The sequence below is a fragment of the Terrapene carolina genome, unplaced genomic scaffold, assembly GCF_002925995.2.
Source record: "Terrapene carolina triunguis isolate 2854851 unplaced genomic scaffold, T_m_triunguis-2.0 Scaffold193, whole genome shotgun sequence".
NCBI classification, from domain to species: domain Eukaryota; kingdom Metazoa; phylum Chordata; order Testudines; family Emydidae; genus Terrapene; species Terrapene triunguis.
The window spans coordinates 8272748-8292607 of NW_020664544.1; the positions used below are offsets into that span (position 1 = coordinate 8272748).

The following is a 19860-nucleotide window of genomic DNA, read 5'->3' on the forward strand; positions in this document are numbered from 1 at the left end:
GGCACCTCTGGACGGGAAAGTTCAGGGCCCTGGCACCTCTGGACGGGGCAGTTCAGGGCCCCGGCACCTCTGGACGGGGCAGTTCAGAGCTCCAGCACCTCTGGACAGGGCAGTTCAGAGCCCCGGCACCTCTGGACGGGGCAGTTCAGAGCCCCGGCACCTCTGGACGGGAAAGTTCAGGGCCCCGGCACCTCTGGACAGGGCAGTTCAGAGCCCCGGCACCTCTGGACAGAGCAGTTCAGAGCCCCGGCACCTCTGGACGGGGCAGTTCAGGGCCCCGGCACCTCTGGATGGGAAAGTTCAGGGCCCCGGCACCTCTGGACGGGGCAGTTCAGGGCCCCATCACCTCTGGGCCGGGCAGTTCAGAGCCCCGGCACTTCTGGGCTTGCTGCGTCAGTTATGAAAGTAAAACAATTGCTTGAGCCCCGGCACCGCTTTCGTTACACATTAAGTCCTGCCGGGGGACCGCTCCGGGACATGGGCTCAGCCAGGGGCCAGGCGGCGTGAACCCATAGCCCTCTGGGGAGATGGACACCTCTCCGAGCCTTGCCTGGGCTTGCAAGGCGAGGAGCTGGCCTGGTGGTGAGCAGAAGCGAGAGCGAGCGGGCCAGGGGTGATGCTGGGCTGGGGGCAGCTGGGCTGGAGACACAGCCCGGAAGCCGGCTGGAACGGTTTGGTTTCAACTTGTGGTCCATCAGAAATGCCTTCTTGGTCAAACTGAACCATTTGGTGGCAATGTAGTGGTTGTGATGGAAACTTCAGCAGTTCCAGGCTAGCTTGTCTGGTCTGTCCCCCGCTCCGTGGTAGGGACATGCACATGGGACGGGGGAGATGCAAGTTCAAGGTCCTGCTCTGCCTCATTCAGAGCAGGGCACTGAATCTGGTTTTCCCACAGCCCAGGGCTATTGAGGTGTTTCTCATGCTCCCCCCCCGCCCCACTTCTTGTTTTCCAGCCAGCCCTCCTCACCCCCACCCCACCCCTCTGCACCGCAGGGTTGTTTTTTCCTCCCTTGAATTTCCCAGCCTTGGTTGGGCTGTAACCTCTTCAGCAGCTCTTTGTCACATGCTGCAATACACACGAGGGAGGGGCTGGAGGGGGGGGTGTCCATTTTTAATGTGATCAGAGAAACCAGAGATGGGAGATGAGCTGTTAGATCACAGCTAGTTTATCCCCCTTGGCTAATGCAGGATTATTCCTGACAGTGCATTTCCTAATGTCTCATCCAGTCCAGCTTTAAACCTCTTGAGCGAGGGGCTTTCATGGCTTCCCTTGGGAGATTGTTCCAGGTCTAGGAGTTTTAATAATAAAATCTTGCTCTTATCTAGCACTTTGCATCCATAGATTTCAAAATGCTTTCCCAGGAGGTCAGGATCATTGTCCCCATGCTACAGATGGGGGAAACGGAAGCACAGAGAGATGACACACTGACCCGTTTGATTCAAATGGATCATTTTAAACCTAGTCCAGTTGAAACTGACAGGAAATGACTTGTAGGCCAAACTTGTAGGCTTGTTACCCCCAATCAAGGATCAGGTCCCCATTGTGCTAGCGGCAGTGCAAACAAAAAACCAAGAAGACAGCCCCTGAGAGAGCTCTGTCTGCATGTTAGACAGGGTGCAACTGGTAGATGCAACAGACCCATTGGCTGAGAGGGCGAGAGAACCACAAAGCAGAGAGAGTTTAGTAGAAAAGCAGAGAGCGGCAAATTTGAAGGGGACAGTGGAGTTTCAGATGAATTAAGCCAGTTTCAGATGAATTAAACCAGAACGACTGGCTTTCCGCACCCTCTAAAGTCTCCTACTTTTTTTTTTTTTAATGTCTAGTCTCCAAATCACCTTGATCGAGAAATCCCAAGTGGTTTGTGTTTGGTCTCACCAGCACTGTTGCCATTCAGTACTGGCGAGGTGTGGGCTAGGGCTCAGTTCAACAGTCATAGCCCTGCAAACTGTGACCCTCCAAGAACTCCCATCAGTGGCTGGCTGAGTTCTTGCAAGCATTTGTTGGGAGACACGGATGAATGGAACTGAGCCACCCTGGAGATGGAGTTGAAGAACTCTGAGAGGTCCAATGCAGGGAGAGGTGGCCTGGAGCCAAAGAGAAGTCCAGTCATGGTGTTTGAAGGGGGACTCTCAGACAGTATAACACCACCGTGGTCCTTGTTTCGGTGTTTATATATGTCAGAATGGTTCTCTCTACGAGCCTCAAATTAACCGCTCAATGCCTTGTCTGTCTCTCTGTCTTAGCCATTTGCCTGTACCCAACTACTGCAGACCCTCTAATTCTTCATGCAGCTAATCAGCTACCTGTGGAACTCTCTGCCCCAGTATGACTGAAAGTCAGATACCATTGGAAGATTCTAAAAGGGGGGGCGAATGATTTTATGGCCAGTGTAATTTGCAGCTCTGTGGTATTCAAAGTGCCTGGTGCAGGGAATGAGCTAAGAGCCGCTGTGGGGATCAGGAATGAATCCCGTGCTTCCATACACAGCAACGTATGCCAGACTGGCTGCGTTAGGTGTATTGCTTTTGCCAACCCCTGAAGCATCAGGTAATGGCCGTTGCCAGGAGCAGGACACCAAATGGACCAGTATTTCGGCATGGCCAAGCTAATGCTCCTCTGGGTTGGCTGGTGTCTAATAACAACAAGGGCCTGCTCCTGAGATGAGCCAAGCACCCCCGACTCCCACTCACTTCAGTGTCAGCTTTCAGGATCGGGCCCAGACGGGCTGCAGCCGGCTGGTAATGGTCCCAAGCGCAGCTATGATCGCGTGTGGAACCTCCCAAGGAGATGGCTTCCCTGCAGTGACGCTTGAAGGCTGCTGGGAGCTTTACCGAGCAATTGCTTAGGGGGGAATTTTTCTCCCTCAGGATCAGCCAGTGAGCCCATTATGAACAGCCTCCTCAGCCCCTGAGGGGCACAGGGAGTCCTGGGCCACTTTCTGGGGAGCCAGTGGGTCTAGAGGGAGCAGTGTGCAGCCCCCCTCGGCCAGACGGAGGGGCACAGTGATGGAAGGAGGAGTGAAAAAGGACAAAAGCTGGCTAGAGTTTATGGGATTGTCTCCGGGGCAGCCCCGTGTCCTGTAGAGTTCTGGGGCCCCCCCCGGTAGGAACGTGCCAGAGGACAGACGTCAGAAAGTGTCAACTCCAGCAGAAGATTCGCCTCCAAACCCCACGGCACCTCTGACCTCCTGCCAGCGAGAAGGCTGGAACTGGAGTGGGGGTTCCCCTCTTTGCTCCAAATTCCTCCGTCCCCCTTTGGCCGTGGGGGTAGAAAATCCTTCTGCCACATTGGTGGAGGGGGGTCAGGACTCGACCAGCGATAACGACAATAAACAGATGTGGCCCAGCACCTTTACCAGCCAGTTAGGTATTTACGTGCCTAACTCCCACTGAAATCAATGGGCGTCAAGAGCCTATAGACCTTTGAGGATCTGGGCCTTATGGCACGGCGCGAGCCACAGGGCCCTTAATTGTTCTCTTCATGCGAGTCAATTAGCCACAGTAATTACCACATTGCAGTCTCATGTACAAGTCCCAAATCTCCTCAAAGGAACTCTGCTTCCACCAGTGACCAGACTGTCCCAATCATCCCTCCAGGGTTGATTACGGGCCCCTCTTTGCCTGGCGGCTGGTGCTTGCATTCAGTGCAAGCTCACAGCCGCTCGAGGCATCTATCATGGTCAGCGTGCTAACTCAGGGCTTCCTCTGCTGAGAGCTGGGCCCGTCAGCCTGACGGGTTAGGGCAAATACGGTGCTGCTGCTCTCCGGCCTCAGGCAGGGGAACCTTTGCCCTGCACCGCTCCTCCAATTCCACTGGTGTTCAGCTGACGCTGCGCCTACCAACTGCAGGAATCCACCAGCAGCGCTTTCTCCAGACGCCTCCTTAAGACTCGCCTCTGTGGCGGTGCCCACGGGATGCTGCCAACTGAACACAGCTGGGCCTGGGGCGAGCGGAGACCAACCCTACTTCTGGGAAACGTGCACTTTTAGTGCTAGCGCATCTGCCCTCTTCCTGCCCCAGGTTTTTCAATTGGCTTGTCCGAAACCTAGATTGAGATCTCTCTGGGGACTGTCTTCTGACTACCCGTTTCTCAGCACCTAGGACAGTCCGCTCCCGATCCTTGAGTAGAGCCCTGAGGCACTACTGCAATACAAATCATAACAATTGTGTGGTTTTTTTTTTAATTGACCGCTCTGCTGTGCCTCAGTTTCCCCTGGCCATAAAGTAGGGGAGTCTCAGCCCCCCCCATCTGACAGGGAGCTGAGGGGCTTGTACAGTGCTTTGAGATCCTGCTGTTGAAAGGCAGTTGCTATGGATCTCAACATTCCCCTCTGCCTGGTGTCCTTCCAAAGACACCTGCTCCAGCCGCTCCCATTTTGCTTCCAAGGATACTTGTGGGGGTGAGTGGGAGGGTTTTTTCCTCTCCGTTCCAAAATGGTTCGTGCAGTGTCGCCCCTGACAAAGGCAGCCCTGTCTCTCCTAGAAACTTATTTCTCTTCAGCATCCTATCTGCAGATTTCCTTCCCGCGGGCAATCTTTCAAGAGGCAACTCGGCAGCAAGATGTGGCTGGAAAAGGGCTAGAACTGTGAGCTTGGTGCATTATATCTGCACCCGGCTGCAAGACGCTGAGCAACTCCAACTGAAGTCAATGGTAGCTGCTGGGTTAGCATCTAGGGAAGGTACTTACCTGCCCCCATCACTGTAGTATCTGAGCACCCTATGAAGTAGGGCAGTGCTATTATCCCTATGTTATAGATGCAGAGCCAAGGCAAAGCGACTTGCCCAAGGTCACACAGGAAAGCTGGTAGCACAGGGGCTTGAACTCACACCTCTGCAGTCCCCGGCGAGGACCCTCACCACTGGGCCATCTTTTGTCTCCCCGCCTTGGCTGGAAAGGAGAATCACCCATGTGCTATTCATTCCTGGTCCATATGTTTCCCAGTGTCTCACATGCAGTACAGGTCAGAGAGCACTAGGGGGCGCTTCTAGTCTGCCACAGACTAACCCCGCCCTCCCGCGACCTGCTCCAACTGCTCTTATGCGCCCGCCCGTCCCTCCAAGCGTCCAGCGCGAGCTCACATGTGAGCCCTGAGCATGCTCAGACCCAGGCTCTCTCCTATCTTGCACTAATGGGCGGGGCGGGAAGGAAAACCTCCCTCCTGCGGATACTCAGTTAGGTCCCCAATGTGTTCCCCCGCCCTCTGCGAGCCCGTCTGGACCCAGCAAAGTGGATGCTCGCGCTAGTGCAGCCTCCCAGCCCCTGCTGCCGATCTAGCCCAGGCCAGTCAAGGCCCCAAAACTGTTGCTATAGAAACGGGGGCACCTCTGCCCGGGGTGCAGTGAGTTTGGTGGGTCTCAGATTAGCTCCACATGTCAAAAAAATTCAGTTGGTGCCCTGGCTGGCAGAGAGGGCAAGGGCTGAATGGGCCACGTGAAATTTGCACTGTCACTGCTTGCACACGATGGCTAAGCCAGGAAAATCAACCCCACGGGCCGTCGGGCTGGGCTCTTTCACACATGCTTCCCGGGTGCAGAGGGAAGAGCCGTGTCGAAGGTACTGAGTGCAAGTCATCCCCCTGTTCTGGCAGAGCACGTGCTGATTTGGATACCTGGCACCTTTCACCAGCCGTAATTCACTCAAAGGACGTTAGCAAATGAGGCCAGGCGCCCTTCACGTGGTGCTGTTTCTCATAGACATGCAGCGCGAAGGAGCTTTCCTGCCCTGCGCTTTACCCCTGGGAAAGTCTGACGCACAGGCACGATTATCCTACCAGTAAACATACTCCGTGCAGTGCTTGTAATGGGAACCATATGCTTGAGAGGGGCCCGGTGCCTGGCTCGCTAGCCCTACAGGAAGCATTTTGGCTTTCCGAAGGGCCGCTCACCAGCTGGCCAGAGGTTGCTCCAGGCTTTTGCCGAGTGGCCTAGGAGAAGAGAACGCAGTGAGAGGAGGGAGGAAATCTTCATCTCTGCCGTGCCGAGAGGTACCACTGCCCCTCACAAATATACTGCCGAAAGTCTCCTTAGTCCTGTCAGAGCAATTGGCAGGTGTAGATTTCACTGTGGCAGGGGAGATCATGTCCTCCGAGTGACACGCCAGCATGGGGCGACGGTTAGCAGAAGGCAGAGTTTGACAGACCCTATGTGTGCCCGTGGGTGTGTGGAGGTTGTTCGTTGCGACAATCGGGTACTGTTTCTTTAAATCTGTAGCAGGAAACCGGGGGTGGTGGGAAAGATTCTAAGCAGAAACTCTGCAGTGAAGCAGAGAGGCAGAGCAGCTTAAGGGATAATATAATATATGGAGATATACCTATCTCATAGAACTGGAAGGGACCCCAAAAGAGTCCAGCCCCCTGCCTTCACTAGCAGGACCAAGTACTGATTTTGCCCCAGATCCCTAAGTGGCCCCCTCAAGGATTGAACTCACAACCCTGGGTTTAGTAGGCTAATGCTCAAACCACTGAGCCTGTTTTCCTTATTCTAATAAAGTTCCTTGTTCAGTGTCAGCAGAAAGTGACTCATTTTGTGGTGCTTCAGCGTTGTCGCATGGCATTCGTGGCTGCCGGAGCCCCTCCCACCCTGCAGATACCTTCAGCTTGTCTACAGAGACAATAATTAAATAAAAGAATGGAAGGGCCAGACCCTGAGGTCCTGACTCCGGCACACACTTGCTGAAGTCTCTGGGAGTTTGCTGGAGCCGGGACTTCAGGACTCTGCCCTAAGCAAGTCCAGCATTGGTGAATTGTCATGGACAGGCGCAGGCTTCCTCCATGCTGTCCCGGCGCCCCCTCCACCCCACGCCCTGCCCTGGAGGGGCACCCTCTAATGGTGAAGGGGCAGGTCGGTCACCATTGTCTGTTCCATTCGTCCTCTCTCTGATGATGCGGCTGACAAGGGGCAGGAGGTGACTGTTCCACTGGGGGTCTGCACTAAGTACCCACCAACTCATTCCACACCGGGTCCCAAACAGGCATCAGGTGGCAGCAACCGTTGGCCTGAGTGGATGTTCCAGCTGGCAGAGCGAAGCGGGAAACATGTCGTTTCCTCAACAGGGATTTTGTGCTATGACTTAAGATGCCCCAAAGCCCCGAGGGGCACCGCAGGGTGAGAATCCCAGCAGGAGACATTTCCCACGTCTCCCCTTCACGGCCAGCTCTGCTCACTCTCTGACAAGCTCCACTACTGCTGAGTCAGCCCACAGTTGCTCCTGACTGGGGGGAATCCACTCCCAGCGGCAGCTGGCGACAGCGCTCCATTTCCCAGGAGCATCCGACGCAGAACGTCAATAGGGGCCATGAGAAAGCGGCACCGAGTCTGCTTGGTTATTAAAACAAAAATAATAAAGTCGCCCCTTTTGTTACTGCCAGTGTGTCTAGCTGCCTGCGCTTCATGGGCCACAGAGGAGGATCAGGGCTGGATAATCGATCGTTAATTAGCACCCACTAATAGAGAGCCTCTCATCTCTGGATCTCAAAGTGCTCTACATTAGAGCTGGGTGGGAAAACAGTTTTCCTGCCCCATGAATATATTCAAGAGTTTGCCATTTTTCCCTGTCTCAGACTGGGATGAAAAGTTGAAATCTCAAAAATATTTGTGAAACAAAAAACGGAACCTCCCCCGGCCCGCCGGTTTGAGTCAATCAGAACATTTTGATTCAATGTCGACCCTTTTTCTATTGACGAGAAAGCAATTTGTTGCAAAATTCCTGACTAGCTGTATTCTACAGACAGAGTTAGCCTTGCAAAGCACACCCCTCCATGTGAGGTCCAGCTGGTCAATATCACGAGCTTCACCTTGCAGGTGGGGAAACTGAGGCAGGCGGCGGCACGATGCCTTGACCAAGGTGTCAAAGTGAGTGAGTCGCAGAGCCAGGAGTAGAAATGATGATAGGATTCAGCAGAAATCACTGCAAACCCAGCCACAGGGTGCAGTGGGCATGATTCTCATTTGCACGTAAAGGGGGTATAAATGGCACTGCCAGAGGAGTGTAGAACCCCCTTTTCCAGAGAGCTCAACTCCCATTTAGGCAACAGGGACTCAAGTTTTCAAGTGCCCAGCATCCAGCATGCACCCGCTGTGCTGGCCTCTTTGGGAAATGCAGCCCTCCCCATTGTGGGTGCACTGAGCCTTTTGAAAGACTGGCCCATAAGGCACAAGTGCGCACGACTTGCTGGGTCCCTGCACCTGTTATTGCAGAGCCGGACGTGTTTCGTCAATGCTGGTTTACAGTCCAGCCAAACCCTGATTGGGCAAACTCCTGTGTTGAGCGACTGGGGGGCCCAACTCCTCGCTGGCTTGACGCCACTGAAGTCAGTGGAGTTGCGCCAGGGATGAATCTGGCCCAGTCCCCTCCACCGCCATTCAGAGACAAGCTCCGTTACCGAGCTGGTTTTTTGTTTTTTTTGCTGCTTCCTGCGTGATCACTGATAGTTGCTTTGTCGGGCCTTGTTCCAGCAGGAGTGACCTTAAGAGCTAAGTATCCTCTGTGGTGGGTGGAAGCAAGTCTCAATCCCTGCTCCTCTTCACTCTCTTGAGGGCATAGGGTGATGTGTGGCCAAGGGCCAGCGACCAGTCCCACTTCTTGGTGTGTAACGCACACCCTCCCCAGGCAGCACCGCTGCATGTGGCTGCTCCCCTCTCTCTCCTCAGCTAGCGCTGACCTGCTCTCCCTCCCACAAGATCGCCTTTTCCTGCCATGCCTGTCTCTCTCTCTGCTTCATCGTCTCCGGTTCTTTCCAGAGCTCAGCCCCTCCTGTTCGCCCGCAATGTCATTGGCCCACACACGCTCTAAGGTGCTTATCTGGCCCTCCATTGCTGCAGTCGCTAGTGTGTTTATCCTCACAACAGACCTGGGAGGCCGGGCGGTGCTCTTATCCCAATTGTACAGATGGGAAACCAAGGCCCAGAGAGGCTGAGTCTTACCCGAGATCACACAGGAAGCAGAGAGTGGGGTCCCTGCCCACCGCACCACGCTTCCTTCCTGCTCGGTAACTATTTCTTTCGGTTCTAGAACGCTGTAAAACTATAGGCACTGAGAGGCAGCGCGGCCCAGCGGCAAGACCCTGAGTGACACTCAGAAGGGCTGGGTTCTGCTCCCTGCCACGTGACCACTTTGGGCTCAGGGACCAAGTTCAGCTGGGAATGATCTAGCCTGGAAAACCCAGGCCCTTGATGCCACCGGCAGAGTTTGCTTGTTTAAAGCTGTTCCCCCCACACACCCCCCGGCTGAGCGTGCAGGTTCCGTGTTGCCACGCTGATCGGGCCCCGTGTGACTGGCAGGGGCTGCCCGGGTCGGTTAGAGGATCTGGACCCATTAGCCGCTTGCAGCACACCAGGGATGTCTAGCCAAAGCTATCCCACAGACTGATGGGCGGTTGCCGTGGGCAAAGCTCAGTGAGCAGGTGGCGGTTCTCGAGCGGCAGCACTGCGCTCTGGACAGCGGTTCTAGAGCAGAGGGGGGTGGCACGTAGGAAGTCTGTTCCGGAATGGCTGGGATGATGATGGAGCTTGGAAGGCAGTTCTGGAGCGCGGGGGAGAGCCCCCTGTAATGCTACTCTTGGCCACAATACCGTGTATGGAAAGGCTGTTCTAGAGCAGCGGGGCCATGCCCAGAAAGGCTGCTCTAGAGACACTGGTAAAGCCTCTATGGGCTGGGACGGCGACAACCCTTCTGGATGCATCTACGCTGGCGAGTATGGGCCCTGCAATTCACCGTCTGTGCCGCTCCCAGCAGCCTAGGCTGTAGTGTAGACATGAATCCAGCGTTCTTACCATCGTATCCTCTGACCCCGACGCCTGAGCCCTGTCTGCACTAGCACCTCCATTGGCGGGGCGGCCGCATTGGTGGTAGCTGCCACCCTGTGGGTTCTGACCTAACACAGGATGTTTGACCCACACTCCTGAGCGCACCCTTTCCCTGGCTGCTTTCACGGCTGCCTCCCCTCCCTGTCCTCTGGCAGGAAGGATGTGTAGCAACATCTCCTATTCAGTCCCTGCAGAGCTGTGCACCGAGGGGCCCCTCCACTGGGCCTTCGTTACTGAGACGAGGGGGTCTGAGCCGGGTACGTGCACAGAGGGGAGGGTCTCTGACATGGGTCTGTGCAGGGCAGGGCATGCAGTGGGGGGAGCTTTGGTGGGGTGTGTGGAAGGAGGGGGATTGAAGGTGTGGGGCACGGTGAGGGATGTGTGAAGGGCAGAGGTTAAGGGGTGGGGGTAGGTGAGAAACCTAGGGGCTTTCTGCACGTCTGGGCAGCTGTTTCCCTGTCTGTTGGTGTCTCGCTCTCTGGACATGTTTTGGGGCAGCGGGGATGACGCTCCGGTGACCCTAGAGAACAGGCAGGTTAGGCTCTGGACCCCCCCAACTGGAGTGGGTTTACATCAGGGCAGTGGGGCACTGGGCAGTGCCAAGCCCCCCGGCGTCGGAGCCTGCGCCCCCCTCCCCCGCACTGGGCAATGCTGTTACTGCTCTACTGGGACAGACACTCTCTGTGTTTTCTCTGTAGGTCTCCCCAGCCCCGAGCGTCTCCTTGGTGCTGAGAACGTCCCCTCCCCAGAGGGCCGATCTCCTGACTAGGGACAAAGCATCTCGGCTTGTCGCTCGGCTCCACCCCAGCCGCAGCTGGAGCTCGACGGAGCCTGGTAAGAGCTTTGTTTCTTTTTCAGCCCCGGTTCTGGCTGGGACAGGAAGCTTCTCGGGAGGTCCACAGACCCCTTTGATGGTCCTAAGGAGAGAGAGGGCCCTGGTTCTCTTTGCCAGGGTGCGTGCCCTAGGGCCCGAGCCCCTCCAGGTGGGTCTGGATTGTGACCCCCCTTGTTAGTGGGTGTTCTGGTTCCGGTGGGCGGTGGCTGGCCTGCTCTGACCCCGCTGAGCATGTGCGTCTGGCCAAGGGTAACTCCGGCTGTGCGGCTCGATGGAGCAGGAAATAACAAGCAAACCACAGAGGAGACGGGAAATGAGTTGGGTAAAATCGGAGGCACTTTCTCAGGGGCTGCAGCACCTGCAAATCCTGCGCGCTCGGCCTGAGGATAGCGCGGAGCCTGATGCGGGGGGCACCGGGCCCCTCCTAGAGCTAGAGCCGAGGGTCTGTGCAGGGGGTGATCCCAGCTCTCTTAAAACCATCCCCAGTCTGTGCGCGTGCCTGCTTTTCCCCACGGCTTAGCACCCCCCGGGAGCTGGGCAAGGCCCCCACCGCTTCAGATGCTCCCCCAGGACCTGTCTGTCTCCAAGTCAGCCTGTTCTCCTCACAGACAGATCACTCACAACTCCCCCTCCCTCCCACGTTCCGGGTCCCTTTGATCGCCGGGCTCCCTGCCTTGACAGAGCAGCTGCGTGACTCTGGCCTGGAGCCTGGCCGTGGCATCTCCCCTGCTGATAGCTCCGCCATTATTATTTCTCTGTAGCACCGAGGAGCCCCAATCATGGGCCAGGTACTGCACAGTCGCCCCCAAGGGCATGTTGGGAGGCGACTATCTAGAGCCATTGCGTTTTTCCAACTGCCCCCTATTAAGTTAGCTGGCTACAGGAACGCCCAGTGACCCGATGCCACTACACAGGGTCTCGCCCTCATTGTCTAGGTCACACGCCGTGGTCATCCAATTATTGCAGACTGGGATTCCCAGCCTGTTACACAGCAGCTCCCCGTTCACAGGCAAGTGCCCGGCCACCGGGCTAAACTCAGCTCAGGGTGGGGCTCACAAAGGTATTTAGGTGCCTCACTCGCGTTGGTTTCAGTGGAAGTGAGGCACCTTTGTGAATCCCATCCTTCGTGCTCGGGCTGGGACTTTCAAAGGAGCCTGGGAGATTTGGGCGCCTAAATCGCTCCGATTCCTTAGACAATCCCAGGAGCTTGATCCTGGAGGCTGGACCCTGGGGAAGGAGGAAGGTTGTCAGGCAAGGGGCACCGCTGAGGATTTGACCCACCTCCTCCCCAGCACCCACAAGCCGCTCAGTTACCACTGCCCTTTCCCCAGGTCACACCGTGGAAGCCTGGAGCTGCTGCCCCCCCAGGGCTGCTCTGCATATTTGCCCGGGACCCAGCTTGCGAATTCACCTGGTCAGGGTCAAGCACCCGCGCTCTAGGCACCGACCCTGCCAAGCCTTGAACTGGTGGCAGCTTGTCCGGGGCGAGGGAGCGGGTCTGCCCATACGAGCCGTGCTTCTCTTGACATTTCATCCCCAGATATCGCAAGGGGCCAGACATAGCCGCAGCAGCCCGGCAGCATTTGGCCACTGACGTCAACCTCAGGATTAAACCAAAAGACAGAGGGGGAAGGAACCATGTTCCAGGCCAAGGGACCAGCCAGCGCGACCTCCACTCACGTAAGTGTCCTCCTCACCCCCGGGAGTTGTTATTTCACATAGCAAGAGTCGGAACCGCCCCACTGCGTGTTCCCAGGGGCAGAGAGCATGTACTGAGCGCTTGGAAACAGGCTTCGGGTCGTGGGTGATCCATCAGCCATTATTGCGGCTGGTTGACTAGTTAAACCCTGCTAGGTGTAATTCAAACCCACTCAGTGTCATGCCATCTGGGGGCAGCTGGGCCGAGTTTGATGCGGCTGCTGCAGACTTGGCTAAGAGCGCTGGGTATGCTAGTGCCAGAGATCTGTGGGCCCATGCCCGCTGATCCACCCAGGGTGAGTGTTGCATATGTGCGGCTTTTGGGGGCACTGCAGCTTGATGTGACACTAGAGGCTTGTATTCCTCACGCTGGTCGCGACGTGGCCCCGATCCCTGGCATTTTCACCCTCTTTAGCATGACCCTGTCTTCTTCCAAAAGCTGTATTGGTCACCATGGGAAATATTTCAGTCATCCAATCAGGGAGCAGAGATGATGCCACGTCACTTAGTTGACCAACCAGACAACAGGGACAGTGACTAGTCTGAGCAACAAATTCACTACTGTACTATCCAGGGGTGCTGGAAGAATTTTTATAGTGTGTGTGTGTGTGTGGGGGGGGGGGGTGCTGAGAGCCATTGAACCAAACTGTAAACCCTGGATATAATAGAAACCACTTCAAGCCAGGGGGTGCGGCAGCCCCCCTCGCACCCCCAGTTCCAGCACCTATGCTACTATCCCATTGGCTGAAAACAATTGACCCAGGCTATCTGGAGGATACTTACCAGTACCAACCATGTTAGAAAAGAATCGGGATCAGCGATGTCTTAAGGAATGGTTTGACCAGAGGTGGTGCCTTTTGGGCCAGCTTTTCACAAGAGCTCACCCCCGTGTTGGGTGCTGAGCACTGGTGAAAATCGGGCCATTAAATATGACAGTGGCGTCTGCTGGGTACTTTGGAAAATCTGCCCCCCGGTTGAGACTGACAAGCAGTCAGAAATTTGACCCCCAGGAAGCAGAAATCTGATTAGCTGGGTCTGTGGCCCACCCGCCACGTTACCACTCACCCCTTTCCTGCCTGGCGGTGCTGAGTGCTTATTTGCGTTTCCATGGCAGTCTGTGATCTCCATCAGGAGCATATGTATCGTTCAGGATCAGGCTAGGTAGAGATGGAAAAAGACCCGAGAACATCCCATGCTAGGACAGGAGCTAGTCCTTCCCCCGAGGGACGACGTGGCGGCTATTAAACAGGCAGCGCACTTGACCGGAGGCTGCTGAGAAGAGATGAGACATGGGACGCTGCCGATAGAGCTGCCCATGGAGGTATTTCAGCTTCAAAGTGACGATGTTTTTCCTGGTTCAGCGAAGTTGTTCCTGGGGGCACTGAGCGTGCCGGCCAGGCACAGAGATGTCTGGGCAGACTGTGCGTATTCCGAGCCCGAGCCAGGCACAGAGTGGTCTGGACCCATTTACCCATCAATGACGAGACGTGCAGGTCAGTTACATGGGCGTCTGTGGGACTGTGTGGAGGTTTCGCTCTGCAGCTGACCCCTTGGCAAAGGGGCAGCTTCTGCCCAGTCAGGGGAGTCCATCTAGTTTCACAAGGCCTGATTTTCTTCTCCTTTCTACAGATCTCTCGCCATTAAGATCAGTGGGTGACTCCAGGCTTGTGCTGGTGTGAGTGAAGACTTGTCTTCACCGACAGCGGCACAGCTCTCCCGTCGGCGTCGTTAACCCACCTCCCCGAGAGGTGGCAGCTACGTTGACGGGAGAAGCTCTCCGGTGGGCACAGCGCTGTCTACGCGGAGGGTAAGGTCGGTGTAACTCCGTGGCTCAGGGGTGTGGATTTTTCACACCCCTGAGTGACGTAGTTATACCGATAGAGGGCTGTAGCGTAGACCTGGCCTGAGAGGAGAATTTGGCCCCTGGCCTCAGCTGTATTGTGCCAGGCACTGAGAACAGCTGGGAAATGTCTGCGGAGGCGGCTCCTGGAAATGGGCATTTCCAGCATGTGTGTTACACAAACTGTTTTCCCCCAAAATACCAATGGAGCCAGAGGGAGCAGAGGCGGCGCTGGGAAAGGAGAGGGAGAACCGAGGGGGTGGCTGGAGAGAGAGAGAGAGGGAGGCTGTTCCAGACAGCAGGCGCTGGAGAGGAGAAGGCTCTTGCAGTAGCAGGCTATTGTGGGGGGACAGAGAGGAGGCTGGGGAAGTGGAGAGAGAGGGGAAGGAGAGAGTCGGTCAGGGGTGTCTTTGAAGCAGCCGCCAAGCCTGGAGTTACAAAGCTTTAGCAAACAGGGCTGAAACTGACATATTTTCATTACCCAGTTCATTGATTTCCCTGCTCCCTGAGTTGGGTTACGCTGCTGAGTAACTTGCTAGAAGCCCATGAATCCCTGTGTTCCTGAACGGCTGTTTGAGAGATGAACTCTCTGGCTCGCACCCGCGTCGCACTGTCAGTGACAAGCCAGGGGAGCAGAGTCAGACCACTGGGTGGAGCGGGTGAGGTGATGGGGCAAATGAAGCAGGGCTGGAGCAGCAGTAGAATCTCTGGTCACCAGGGCTGGGTGAGATGATGCAGTGACATTGGCAGTCCCACGGTGCAGGGCCCTACGTGCCGCTGGAGTGTTGTTATGCTTATACGAAGCACATGGGATCTTTTTCAGGGGAAAAGGCAATACGCTGCGTTTATTGAAGATACAACAAATTAGCATATGCATTTAATTACATTACACACACACACACACACACACACACACACACACACACACACACACACACACACACACACACACAGATAGAGAGTCCCGCCGGTCATGGGTAGGGAGGAGCCGGGTTCTGTCAGTCCCGACACGATGCTCCGGGGAAGTCTTGGCAGAACGAACCCAAAGTTTCATGGCAAGGCCCCCTGTTTATATAGTGATTTTTTTTTAATTGGGACCAATGAGTTTTGCACCGTCATGCTGTAATTAACTGTTGTTTGACGAGTGCTTGCTATTTTTAAATTATTTTTTGTATTAATTTTTTTAGGGAGTTATTTTATGCTGGTTTTGATGATAGCAATTTTATTTTTATTGATAGGGGCCTGTTTTATTTTTTGAATTGTTAATTTGCCCTTTTTTGACATTTTAATAGGGGCGTGTTGCAGCCTCCCGGCGCTCTTCTGTTTGTCTCCGTGGTTTTTTTAGACTATTTGGTTTAGTGATGGCCTTTACACTTATTCTTTAATATACATTTTTTTATTTACACACAAAACAGAATTAATTTACACAGAACATTTTGACCAGGAACATTAAATTGCAATGCAAAAGAAAAACTATTACGGCATTCTTTTACTTATTTTAAAATGCTAAATCTACAACAAAGTGGTGACCCTTAAAGGTTTGTTACTGCCTTGAAATTAGTCCGGATACAAAGAAATTCTGGCAGATGCATTTCTACCAATGGCACATTCGGCCATTCCTTTTTGCTACTCAAAAAGGGTGGCTGGCAGGATACGTCCAAATCATACATTAATAGATTGAATTATTATTTTATTATTTTTTATTTTAAATTCTACAAAATACAAACATAAAATGTTACTACTACGTGTCCCCCTTTTGACCCTTCACGACCAAGTCTTGAGTGGGTCATAGCTTATACAACTGTTTCAGAGCAATATACGGAGAGGCCATTTGAGCTTGTGGTTGTAATTTAACAAACATGCTTTTTGTTCAACAGCACATACAACACATTTCTAGCCAGCAAACACAGGACAATATTAACACAACTAGTAATGGGTGAAACATAATAGACAATATGCTCTTAGAAGTCAGGGATCAGCCTGTAAAAACGTCGTACCAGTGATAGGCTGTTAGGGTTTTTTTTTAGACCTAGCGATTCGCATGTTGTTATTTGCATGTAATATTTGAATGACACATTTCCCTATATTCCTTTGTGGCTGTGCTTTCTCAGAGATTATTAAACAGGTTGATCCTTTTGGTGACAGGCAAATGGAGCAGAGCAAGTGTATCTGCAATGGGCTGGGGTCTGTTTAATGCAGCTGGAGTTGAGTAATGCCTGTGTTAGTGTCTGTGCTTGGGGGGGGCTGGGGGGGGAGGGGAAGGGAAGCAGTCGGAGAGGAAAGCTGGTTTTGTGGCTGAGACAATGGATTGGGATTCAGGGGCTCTAGGTTCAATTCTCTGTTGCGCCACAGGCTGCCTGGGTGACCTTGGGCAAATCACTTGACCGGTCTGTGCTCAGTTCCTCATCTGTAAAATGTAGATACCGAGACTTCCTTTTTCTTACCCGTCAGCTGGTTCATCTCTTCGGCTTGTAACCTCTTTGGGGAAGCAACTGTGGGTCTGTGGAGCGCCTAGTGCGAGGGACCCTGAGCTCAGCTGCGGTATCTCAGCACGGCCGTAATACAATGAAATAATAATTGCAACCAGCCAGTCACGTCCCTGACCGGATTATGGGCTGCAGTAGTGGGTGCGTGTGTCAGCAAGCATCATTCCCGAGCCATGGATTAAGGATGGCCATCATACGCTAAGCTCTTGCTTGGCTTGCCTCATTAAATCTTGGGGCTTCCTGTATGACGAGGGACAGCAGGTAGCGCGGGGCTTAGCTGGTAAAGTGGGGTGAAGCATCTAGCCCCCAAACTCTGGTCTGCAATACCTGAGGATTCACTGAGGGGTGTGTCTGCCTGTCTGGCAGCTGTGTTGATGTGGGAGCCACGTTTTCCAAAGCGCTCAGCTCCCAATTAGGGGTCAGAGTAAAGGCCAGACTTCTTAAAAGTGGACCCAGTGTGCTGAGCTCTGGAGAATCCGGCCCTGATTGTGGGGGCTGACCTTTTGAAAATTCTGGCCTAAGCATGTCGAGTGCCCTCTAGTGGTAGTTCCAATTACAGTACTACTTAGTACAGGAAATGCCCGTTGGACTATGTTACCAGGAGGAAGTTGGTTGTTTTGTACGGAGCATGAAAAATAAAGCCCGATGTGTCATCAGCAACAAACCTAAAAGTTCCTTATAAAACTAACCCCCTCCCACACGTGTCTAACCTGCCACCATCTCCCTGCTTCCCAGTCAGGCACCAGGTGTCTCTTTGCTGCCTGGCCGGCTCCTTCTCCTGCTGCCTGTTGGGTGAATCTCTCACTGATTTCTCTCCCCCACTTTAGGAGGCAAAGAGCAACTCTGGAGGCAGCACGGTGCAGCGTTCCAAGGTACCTGACCCACACGACCGTCTCAGACCCATTCCCCACCCTAGGGGCAGCCCCTGCGTGTTCTGAACGAGGAGGCGTAACTCAAAGGCAATGGACGGGTCCGGCGTGCCGGGGGCTGGGCCAGGGTGGCTTTTGCCCCGAGTGTGTGATAGGCGATATATGGAAAGAACAGATCACAAGGCAGCCGGTACCCACATCACCTTGTGCTCTGTGCTATAGCCGCTGTCAAGCGAAGTGGGGCTGGATCACCCTTTGGATGGAAACCTACAGGGAAGAGCTATTTGCTTGGGGTGGGGGGTGGCTGGCTCTGGTTTGCACAGATCCAATGCCCCAGCATTTGGGCTAATATGAAATGCTAATAATGACCCAGCAGGTGGGCGGTGGGGGCGGCCAGACACCTGTGTTCCCTTGATGCTGTCGGGCGCTCAGCAGGTGGAGCGTTCCCCTCACCACGTCTCCCTTTGGTTTCCGTGCGGATCAGTCGTTCAGCCTGAAAGCCCAGGTGAAGGAGATGTGCGCGGCCTGCCAAAAACCCGTCTACCCCATGGAGCGGCTGGTGGCCGATAAGTTCGTCTTTCATAACGCCTGCTTCTGCTGCCATCACTGCCATGCCAAGCTCAGGTGAGGAGGGGGCTGGGCTGGGGGGGTGGTTGGGCTGAGCCCCCCAGGAGTCACAGCCCTTTGCTCAGACTCGGGATCAAGTGCTGGAGTCCTGAGAAAAGCTGTGCAGGGCGAGGCGCTGCCCAGAGCTCTCCCGGAGGCGCCGAAGGACCGGAACGCTGCTCCGGCCGGAGCGGCAGCCCCAGGCGTTCCGGCATGGCTGGAGCACAGGTATTAAGAGAGGAAACTCGAATGTTGGTTGACTGCAACCAGCGGGCCTCAGAGCACTGACGCGCCCCAGGTCCCATGCCAGCCTGCACTGGGAGCGTCGCTAGTTTGGCTTCTCCAAAGGCCGGGTCAGGAGTTTGGAAGGACGTTTCCAAGTTGCCCTACCCTAGAATCCGAGCCCCTGCTGGGCGCAAGGCCGCGTCTCCGAGCGGGGGTGGCTGCTGAGTGCCCGGCGACAATGCAGAGACGTGACAGGTCTTTTCTCCTGTCCTACCCCTCACTGATTCCCCCAGCTCCGCTCCCCAAGCCCCTCTGCTCTGCTCCCCTCTGCCTCACATTCTCCCTTTTGAAGTCCCTCCCCTGGCTGTCCGATCACTGCTAGAGGTGCGGTTGCGCCCCCTTGTGGCCTGCTGGCATCTCCCGGCGCTCGGCTGCCCCCGGGGCTGGCTGACCCGTGCCACCTTCCTTTCAGCCTGGGCAGCTACGCGGCGCTGCACGGCGAGTTCTACTGCAAGCCCCACTTCCAGCAGCTGTTCAAGAGCAAAGGCAACTACGACGAGGGGTTCGGGCGCAAGCAGCACAAGGAGCTGTGGGTGCACAAGGAGGTGGAGAGCGGGACCAAGTCGGCGTGATGGGGCCCGTTCCCGCCCTTCCCCGCCCCCGCGCCGAACCCAGAACGGGCAACGTGGAGCGTACAGCTGAACCGAGGGCTGACTGAGCTGGTGTAAAGCAAAGGCGACCCGCAGGGGGCAGGCAGACGCCGCCTGGCTCCAAACAGCCACGTGGCCGGGGTGGGGGGGTGTCCTTTGGCAGGTGAAGGACCTGAGTGGGGCGGGAGGGTGCTGGGAAGCACGAGGCTCAGTGGGGACGGTTGGAAGGGGCCGACTTGAATGGAGCATGACCCTTGAGAGCAGGTGCTCGGTGGGAGAGGGTCAGGGCTGGCCTGGGCGTATCTGCTAATATCTATATGCCCCCCACCTTGCAGAAATCGGGGAAGAGCCTCTGGGCGCCCACCAGACGAGCATGCAAAGTGCACTTCCTTTAACCCCGTCCCCGTTCACGAGGCCCAGGTGTCTGCTGCCCTGGAGAAGGAGGCAGTTGGGCGTCCACAGAGCCAGTGCCGTGGTGTCAACCGTCCCCTTCCCACTCCCGTCCTGCCTGCCGGTGCTGGCGTGAGGGGGGAGAAGCAGGGAGGGGGTCGCTCTTTGGTTTGCAGCAGCTCAGGTCAGCTGAGGTTGTTCAGCCTTCCCGATGTTGCCCCGTGACTGTTTAACGTTGTCTGTCTGGTTTTTCTAGTTGCCTTTGATTGGTACGTTCCGCACCGGAGCCCGGGCTGCCGGCTTGCTGCACCAGGCCGCGGCCACGCGCTTTTTTTGATTATTTTTGTAATACAAGGTTTCCGAGCCTTGCCTGCCTCATTTTGCTTTCTGGGGGTCGGCGCCGATGGTGGGTGTGACTGTCCCCTGCTGGCCAGATGCTAGAGTTGACTGCCCCA

General features: G+C 55.2%; 1 protein-coding gene across 1 annotated transcript in view; it reads left to right on the top strand.

Moving 5' to 3' along the window:
- The window catches only part of LIMD2 (LIM domain containing 2), a 20408-nt gene extending 647 nt beyond the window's left edge, over nucleotides 1–19761 (top strand). The window contains exons 2-6 of the mRNA XM_024201208.2: nucleotides 10505–10640; nucleotides 12182–12321; nucleotides 17493–17537; nucleotides 18019–18158; nucleotides 18838–19761. Coding sequence (XP_024056976.1) covers nucleotides 12280–12321; nucleotides 17493–17537; nucleotides 18019–18158; nucleotides 18838–18997 — 387 coding nt within the window. The 5' untranslated portion in view covers nucleotides 10505–10640; nucleotides 12182–12279 and the 3' untranslated portion in view covers nucleotides 18998–19761. The remainder of the gene's footprint in view (nucleotides 1–10504; nucleotides 10641–12181; nucleotides 12322–17492; nucleotides 17538–18018; nucleotides 18159–18837) is intronic.
- Nucleotides 19762–19860: the final 99 nt, after the last annotated feature.